The following is a 9,428-nucleotide window of genomic DNA, read 5'->3' as shown; positions in this document are numbered from 1 at the left end:
TAGATGATGGTCCATCTCTATGAAAATCCATGCCTATCTGATCTCTCTCAAAGGGTGAGAGAACCTGCTCTGATACCAATTAAAAAAAACCCTAGACACACGTATGTATCTAGCCTTTAGGCAATGATATCGTTCATTCGCTTAAGTAAAAATCGGAAGAAATATTAAAAACGAAAGTAGAGATGAACGCCAAGATTTTAACGTGGAAAAACCCAAACGGGAAAAAAATCATGAATCCAAACTCGGATCAAAACCAATCACCAGAATATTAGCAGTTACAAGACTGACTCACAAAACAACCCGTCGATCCAAACGACTTTGTTCCTCTCAGTCTTGCTCGCTAGAACCCACGATTCACTACTTCTCGTGATTGAAGTCCAACCTCCGTAGCCTTCGAGATTGATCTTTCGTCTAGATAGCCCTTAAGATGAAAGATTGAGTTTTGCAAATGAGAAGGACCTTATTAGTTGAAGAACCGATGTAGCCTCAAGAAGTCTCCTTTAATAATCTTCTTCAACAACCCTAGAGTTAGGGCAACACAATCCTTATATATGATCTCCAAGATAGAGCCAAATCCAAGTCTTATTCATACTCATGAAAATTCAATAACTTGCAAACTTCATAAGTGCGTTCGAATGCGGCCCAGGTGCGTTCGAACGGCCTGACTTAATCTTAGGTGCGTTCGAACGGGCCCAAGTGCATTCGAACGCGACAGCTTGAATTCTTCAGGTTGCGTTCGAACGCGTTTGTGAACGCTGCTCTCGGTCTGTGTGAATGCAGTACCCGCGTTCGAACGTGTTTGTGAACGTAGCTCTCTGTTTGCGTGAACGCAGTACCCGCGTTTGAACGCGTTTGTGAACGCGGCTCTCTGTCTGTATGAATGCAGTACCCGCGTTCGAACGGGTTTGTGAACGCAGCTCTCTGTCTGTGTGAACGCAGATTCCGCGTTCGAACGCGTTTGTGAACGCGATGTGAACTCAACGGCTTTTCTCCAATAACTTGTAATTCTTCAAACCAGAGATATTCTAGACTTGTGTAAAGCTCATATACATGAAAAAAATACACTTAGAATATTTTGTATATAATTACCAACAAATAAAAACCTAACAAAGGAGAACTCGACAAACGAGGGAGATTAGAAGTTAGGTGAGACCTTGCCAACGGTAGAGGTGGTAGGTTGGTGAAGAGGGAGAAGAGAGATTAGGGTAGAGAGAATAGAGAGAAGATAGGAGGCAAGAAATCAATAATCCAATAACATAATGAATTTTTGCTGCCGTCCATACCTTTATAGAGGCTAGCAAACAAGCCAAAATATAATTATTAACCCTAATTCTAGAAGATTCCAGTCGATCATGTTTGAATGTGCCCGATCATGTTCAAACACACAAAAGGCGTTCTCTATATGTGCGAATGCGATTGAAGCATTCGAACGCGGTGTTCAAATGCACCCAATCATATTCCAATGCACATTTTGCATTCTTTATTTTTGCGAACCTAATGTAGATGTTCACAAAGGCGTTTGAACGCGACCCCTTCCGCATTTGAACGCGGCTTACAGAAATTTTATTTTAATAAAAATAAATAACTAATGGAATAAGAAAAGATTCTAACTAAATGTATCAACCTAGTGAAGTAGAGGACCCTCCTTTGGTTTTGGATGGTGCTACTCTATGTTGGGTTGACGCTAGCTAGCATCAGGGAATTGATGCTGGACTTGGAATATTTCTCAAGCTAGACAACTCAAAATGTTTCAAGCAACAAGTCTATCTCCCAATGTGTACCCCAGCTTTTGAAGGCGAGACTCAAGCTTTACTTGTTGGTTTTCGTTTATGTTCTAAGAATGCTTAAGGAAGAAAGGTAATCATTTTCTCGGATTGCCGCAATGTGGTGATTGCCTTCAACATTTCCAATTCATAAGAAATTCCATGGAATATTCGTTCTTGGATCTTTGAATGTCAACATTTGTCCCTTTTACTTTATGATGTTTCTATATTATTCACTAGCTTTGATAATAACCTTATTGCACATGAGCTAGCAGACCTTGCTATTACTTCTAAGCAAAGCCTTGTTGAAGCTACTTTTGTTAGTAGCTAATGTATGGTTGGCAAATTAAATGAAGTTAATTACGGTTGTTCGGTTATTCTCTCAAAACAAAAAACTCTGAAATTGCGAAAAATTCTATTTTTCTAAACTTTTTAGTTACTGAATTTCTAAAATTTTGAAATCTTAAAACCTATTTTAAAAAGTCTATCATACTCAACCTCAAGTTGCTTATCAGTACACTATTAGAATGCGACTAAACCAAAACTATTCTCAGATATATAATAGCCCGACCCTCAATCACAGAATAGTATCTATAAGCATGCATGCATTCTGGATATTTCAGATTTAGGACTAGATACCTCCACTCTAAATGGCCTGCTTGTCAATTTGATTATGTTGGGCAAATCCATCTACCAATTGAAGGGTTTCCCTCACGTCGTTATGGCCAATTCTCAACTCGTGGGCTCAAATGGATTAAGTTGTGCATATTGCAAGTTGCCACCTCTAAATCCCCAAGGCAATTGGCCACCGAACCTCGACGAACTAACGACGCCTTGGACTGCGGTTCATATCCTTTCGGTGCAAAATCCGGAATCCTCCTGGTCCACACGTCCGAATCACACGGCGTGACAGGAGGCCCTTCGAGAGATCTCCATCAACCCCACCACCACCACCCTTATCTCATTCTCGAGCTTAGAGAAAGTAGGAACCCCAACTCTCTCCCCTGACCAATTCTAGTGTGATGCTTCTGGCCCACAACGTCAATATCACTGGATGTCATAGGGCCCACGTACTTTTTACCAACAGGTGTTGAAAGCTAATTAGACCAGCGAGTAGATTTTTTTTTTCTTCTCAATTGTATTCATTTCCTACCAGATATATATCAGAATTTATGTGGAGATATTCCTCGGATGTATTAAAGGGAAATGCGTTCAAGACCACAATAAAGATAGTATTTCTGTGCAAAAGGGTAGATCGAAAAAGTATACAAATATCCACCTGGACTCAATCATTGCGCAGCATATCTGCCAAGTTAGATATCTCTTTTTTCGGTCAATATTGAGGAAGATAATCCTTCTATGGATGCAAAGAAACGTGAATTTAGTTGCTATATATAAATTCAAAATCTCTCTCTATATATAATATACCTTAATATATATATATATTATTGAAAAAGATATGCCAAGCTATTTTGTGTAGAAAAAAAATAAATAGAAAGTAGCAAAGATAGCAATTCAGAAAAATGAAAAGGCAATACATGAAGGTCTCAAAATTCCAGTCGTAATTATAAAATAAATAGAGTTAATAAAAAGTGTTTAAAAAATAAAAATAATCTTTAAAGTATATTAGAATTTATGGAGTTAATTTAGTTATATGCCTATGTATTATTTAGTCTCATATGTGATCTTCACTAATAAGAGGAAGGATCGGTGTTATTAAGTTGCTCGCTTGGTTGCTGTTATCAAGCCATTCGTCCACCTGCGAAACAAAAAAGTAAATGTATCAGAGAAAATGAAATGAAAGATTTCCTGATGTAAGTAGCAGTGTAGGTATAGAAATAGAACGCAACTAAATAATGACATGGAATGAAAAAATTAATGCACATAACAGAACGAAGCAAAGGTAGAAGGAAACGGAACCCTAACGGCGACGGCCCAAACTATCGAACATGGAGGGTAACGAGCACCACAAACCCAAAATAAATAGAAAAGAGAAAGAAAAGAAAAACAAGGAAGAGCGTTGGAACACAATTACAAAGTACTACTTTTTGTCCTTTTATATTAAAAATATAGATTTACAGTCCTGTCTCTGCCAAACAAGCAAACGAAAAAACATTCTCCTTTTTTTTTCCATCCTCCGTTCCGTAATAAGTGTTCTCTTTACCTTCATTCTTAATTTTTTTACGGCCACTTCGTTCTCGGATTATTGCCAGTGGTTGCCGTGGTGGACGAGCAAATCGGGCGGACTTGGGTTTCCATAAGCCTGATGGTGGTGGTGGTGGTGGTGGTGATAGTGATGGTAGCGTACATTCCCGGGGTTCTCGATCTGGCCTGAGAATCTACTCACTGCCGCGGAAAACGGGTGGACGCAGCGGAGATCGGAAGGCGGCGGTGGCGCTCGGGCAGCGTGGGCATGATAGAAGACAGATTTACCCTTGGCAGAAGCGGAGATCGGCGGGGTAGAAGGAGGGCTAAAAGATTTGGGGGCTTTTGACGAAGACGACGGAGGGGGTAAGAGAAACGATCGGATCTTTAACGGGAGGAGTCGATCTCGGCTTGCGAGGTCGTATTCTTCGACGAGATTCGCCAAGTCTTCGTCCGATATCACTGAGACGAGCGCATCAAGATCCTCCGTCGGAAGCTGACACCTTATGCTCACCGACTCCCATCCACACAACTCCTCCAGCTTTGCCTGCAACTCTGTTCAACTAAACCGATTGAGATAAATACAAAAAGGGTAGATGCTGGAAGAAGGGAAAGGGGGAAAGAAGGGGTCGGACCTGAGAACGGAACAGAGCGGTCGACGGCGAGAACGCGGGTGTCGCCGCCGATATAACGGAGCTTGCCGTCTGGATAACGGGGGAGAATCTTGCCGCCATAACTGCATAGGAACTTGATGGTACCCGTGGTGGACTTAACGGTGACGTCGTCGAAGGAACTGAAGGAAGCACAAGAGGAAGAAGAGGACGACGAGGTGCTCATCATGCTGCTCCTACTTCCAAGGTGGTAGTGACCTAAATGTTGCCTAGAAGTATGAGGAGAAGCCCAAGACTCGGAGAGGAGATTACTCGAGAGGTGGCTTCTTCAAGCTTATTCTTTGAAACCCAGGCCGCTTATTTATAGATAAATGGAAGGGAGACACAGAAGGAATAAATGGTAAAAGTTTTTTTTTTTTTTTGAGAAAATAAATGGTAAAATATTGGTTGACGGTAAAAAGGGTAGAGTCGGCCTAAGATAGTCTATCATAATAATTTAACAATTTAGCAGTGGGACACGAATATATAACCCATTTCCAGGCAATATTACATAAAGAAAGAGAGAAAATTAAAAATTTATTGCTGTTTTAATTAAACTGGTGTTACTAGGATATATATATTATATATATTCTTATATATTTTAAGTAAACATTCTTATTTCTACTCAATAATAATAAGAAAGATATATCTTATTTATTAGATTAAGATAATAGAGGGTTTGTTATAATTATTTAAGATTCATGTTTCATTGAAGAGAAAGAGGAATCCAATTAGTAATAAGTTAAAGTGATTTGTTTGTTTTGTACAATAGATAAAGTTATACCGACCCCTTTTTTTTTTCTTTGTTTCTCTTTGATTTTTTTCTTCTTAATACTCGTGAATATGTTGATAAGAAAAACTCTTGAACAAAAGATATATGAAAAAATCAGAAGAGATTGTCGACAAGAGAAAAAGGAAATAAAGGTGAAGTGTGACCCTTAAAAGACAGGACGAAAATTAGTAAATGAAATGGGTCCCATGAATGCTCAACAATTACATACTCGCGAAGGTAGAGGTGTATTACCTAGTTAAACTTTCTTTCTTTCTAAGTGAAACTGTGATACATCTTGTTAGAATCTTTTTTTATTATATTTATTATTTATTTTTATTAAAATAAATTTTTTGTTGGTCACGTTTGAACATTGGAAGGGTCACCTTCAAATGCCATGTTCAATCGTCTGCATCAGGTTTACAAAAACAGAAAATGACTTTTGTGCGTTCAAATGCGGTCGGACGTGTTCGAACGTGATCGGTGGGAGTCCATTAGAATTAGAGTTAATAATTATCATTTTGGCTTGTTGGCTAGCTTCTATAAAGGTGTAGATGATAGCCAAAATTATTATACTATGGAATATTGATTTCTTATCTCTCTATTTTCTCTCTAGTCTCTCTACCCTAATCTTCCTCCTCCCTCTTCACCAACCTACCACCTGTATCGTTAGCAAGGTCTCTCCTAACTTCTAATCTCTCTCGTCTGTCGAATTCTCCCTCTTCTTTGGGATCTCAACCACTTCTTTCCCTTCGTGTTTATCCCTTAAACAACATTAATCATTCACCCTCATCTCCATTATCATCCATAACCTTAACATCCACTCCACCCATCACCACCACTTTTATCTACACTATCGATTGATATTAGAGTTAGGATTGTATCGAAGCCACATTTTTTTAGCATGTTAACCATCAAAGCTATGTCCGCAAGGAAAATTTCGGCTGATCCAAGTTCATTGACACTAAACATTGCTTCATTCGACCTATCGTTGGAAACTAAAATAGTAGGTTTTCATAAGGAGATGCTATCTATCCCACCAACCCAACTAGATCTTAGACCCTTCGAGGCGATGATACATTCAACTTTCATTGAGTTGAGGATGACCTTCGTAGAGAACAATCGCATTCTCCTTGAGATAAAGAATTAAGTTGAGGATGACCTACACCGTCATTATGACCACCAACCTTTGCATTCATAGGACCTCCACTACCAATCCTTGAGGTCCTACCCACTTATTATAGCTCCTTTGTCCACACCAAAGATAAGAATTATGGCCCTTTTCATAGAGTGAAGATCCTACGAGGTAGAGCCGACCATTTGGCCTCAAGACTCTAACTTGAGGGTAATGGATCCAACAATGGTGCCTTATCCTCATCGGACTTATACCATACCTACAGAAGACCCTTATGACAATAAGATATGTATCCATGAAGAGTTCATCGTAGTCGTAGATGGGTATCGTCCAACCGCGGATTGGCCCTAACCTACGCGAGGTCCACTTGAACTATGGGGTAAAATGTAGAGTGGCACAGTGAAGAAGCTATATGCACTAAGGATTGAAGAAAGAATACCAATGACAATAATGGACGTGCGATGTATTCCTCTTCAGCCACTTCCTTACCTCGGACATAAAAATTAAATAGAAGAGATAAGAAACTTCCATATAGTGCACTAAGGAGCTGTATTCCTCCATAACTCACTTGTAAGGGCATGCACCTGACTTATTCGGTGTACACCAAACTCCAAATTACATATAGACTCATATACAACTTTCATAATAAGGTGCGCATCACACTATGTTGAGTACCCAGCCTACTAAAAAACGAAGCAAGTTTTTCGTAAAATTGTTTTCACTTCATTCTTCATTATTCTTTGCATAAGAATTCTTCCACATGTCATATATCTTAACCTTACATTTAAACTATATTGTATATCATAATTTGAAGTGTTTTGTATCCACAAATTTGTTATTATATAATTTTACACTTACAAAATCAATCTATAACATAATGCATGAAGATGTAATGGTGACTTTCATACTTATAAGGTAACTTAATTTTTTCCTTGAATCTTTTCAAACATGCTTCATGCAAAATGTATATTTTTTATTTTTTAATTAATTTTATTTTTCTTCTTCTTTACTTTGTGAAGCCACAATGAGTCAATATTTTTTGAAAGCTGCTTTCACTCTTATCCTTCAATGTAGCCATTTCCAATGCAATTTAATGATTTTGTCTCACATGCAGTTGCAACAAGAAATTGATTAATATAATATGATCAAATGTAGACATTAGTAACCTATTAGACATTAAGGATAACTTGAATGAAATTTGCATTCTAGGTCATATGCTTTCAAACTATTATGCAAAATAAAATATGGCAATCTCTACCTATTAAAATAATATATACCTTATTAGATAAAAGTTTTATAATTAAATAGGTAGGTAATCAATATGACTAAAAATGTTAGTTTAAATTATCTTGGTATTCTTTCATATCTTACCTGGATGTCTTAGTTGGCCTATTGAGAAGGGTATGATGAGCTAACTAAGGGTTGTCAGATATTCTTGCTTACCCTAGTTCTTATGTATCTTGACGACTTGAAGGTATCCAAACCCTCAGTGGAGATGAGATCACCAATCCCTGCCACAATCTTTAAATTTATGAATGATGATAAATATTCTAATAGAAGTCTATTGAACTTGACCCAAAATTCAAAGTTCGACCAATGCTCCACTAATGAGTCCGGAGAGAATGTTAGTTGTTATTTTTAAATATAATATAAAATATTTATGCACAGAATAAATTTAGTTTTATGTTTTAAAAAAATAAATAAATATTATTTAATATAAAAAATAATATAACCGATAAGAAATTCTGGCTTATGAGACACATCGAAGAGTAACTGCTCTAAAGGAAAGTGGTGTCTTCTATGTGAATTACCCTTCTCTTTTTTCTCCAAGGTATAATCTAGAACCTTGTTCTTATGTTGCCGAATAGCACAAGCCTTCGATGGTTCTCTGTGAGAACAGCACTCCTCTAATCTGATCAAAATAATATATAAGAGAAAAATTGAGAAAGAACTAAGGCAAAGTATGGTATTTGAATTAGAATTTTGTGATATATTAACAAATGGAGTATTTATAGGTATTTGAGACGACCTCCAAATAAATTCAGCCTATTAATTATTTTAAAATAACCATTATGGCTATTACAAAATTTTTAAAGTTCTTGTACTGTTTGAATTTTAAGTTCCCTTAATTAATAATTTTAAATTTTTAAATGAAATTTGAAATTAATAACAATCCCTTACAAAGGATCTAAAATTACAAAAATTTTAAAAAATCATTATTATATATATGATATTATCATATCGAATTTTCATATTATGTATTAATACTAAGTACCTTTCAATTTAAACTTGTGTCTTATAATAATTGTATTAGATTAAGGATCAATGGTAGACTACACCTTGAACTAAGCCTATGTATCAATCTTCCTACAATCATTCATATAGCAGGAGTATTTTATTTTCGTGCAAGGTAGCACTATTTATAGCTATGCATTTGTCTTGATTATCATGAGAGTTACTAGAAATTTGCCTAAGTCCCATAATCGTGACATCACGACAATTTTAATTTAGACGAATCCTCAAAAGGTATTTATAATGGAACACACCTCTTAAAAAATAATAACCTCATTGGACACATTATGAGATACACTCAATCTGATTGTCACATATAGCACTTCACCATAGGGATACAAATACTGCTCTTCACTACGTGCATCAACAGCTTCGTTTCTATAACTTCACTTTTGGATAAATTTAATCATACTGTAGAGATCCACTATTAGAATAATAAGTGAGCTTTAGACCTATCCCATTTGATGAAAAATTTAGCAACAATGCTAATTTTAGGACCTCATCCTTTTAGATTATTTGTCTTTACAAGTAATTAACTTACATGCCATGTCAATATAAAAGTTCTATAGTATTAAAAATTTTAATTTGGAATTCACAACCCCTCACCTTTATAGATAATTTCATGTATTGCATGATAATAATTATCAAAGTATGAATGTATACCGGTGATTTAA

General features: G+C 36.6%; 1 protein-coding gene across 2 annotated transcripts; it reads right to left on the bottom strand.

The window, feature by feature from the left end:
• Positions 1-2,328: 2,328 nt before the first annotated feature.
• LOC140767197 (uncharacterized) lies at positions 2,329-4,866 on the bottom strand. 2 transcript variants are annotated; one of them, XM_073107037.1, is made up of 3 exons: positions 4,544-4,866; positions 3,928-4,463; positions 2,329-3,522 (listed from the first exon to the last, which is right to left on the bottom strand). In XM_073107037.1, exons 1-2 carry the CDS (start codon positions 4,746-4,748, stop codon positions 3,967-3,969), a joined length of 702 nt encoding a protein of 233 aa, XP_072963138.1. In that variant the 5' UTR covers positions 4,749-4,866; the 3' UTR covers positions 2,329-3,522; positions 3,928-3,966. The 2 variants fall into 2 exon arrangements, with proteins under 2 accessions (XP_072963138.1, XP_072963130.1); XM_073107029.1 differs by lacking the exon at positions 2,329-3,522 and having other exon boundaries at positions 3,795-4,463.
• Between the last annotated feature and the right edge of the window lie 4,562 nt (positions 4,867-9,428).

Source organism: Typha angustifolia, chromosome 1 (assembly GCF_048772165.1).
Source record: "Typha angustifolia cultivar Huaian chromosome 1, ASM4877216v1, whole genome shotgun sequence".
Classification (NCBI taxonomy): domain Eukaryota; kingdom Viridiplantae; phylum Streptophyta; class Magnoliopsida; order Poales; family Typhaceae; genus Typha; species Typha angustifolia.
This window is presented reverse-complemented; position numbering and strand designations above follow the sequence as displayed.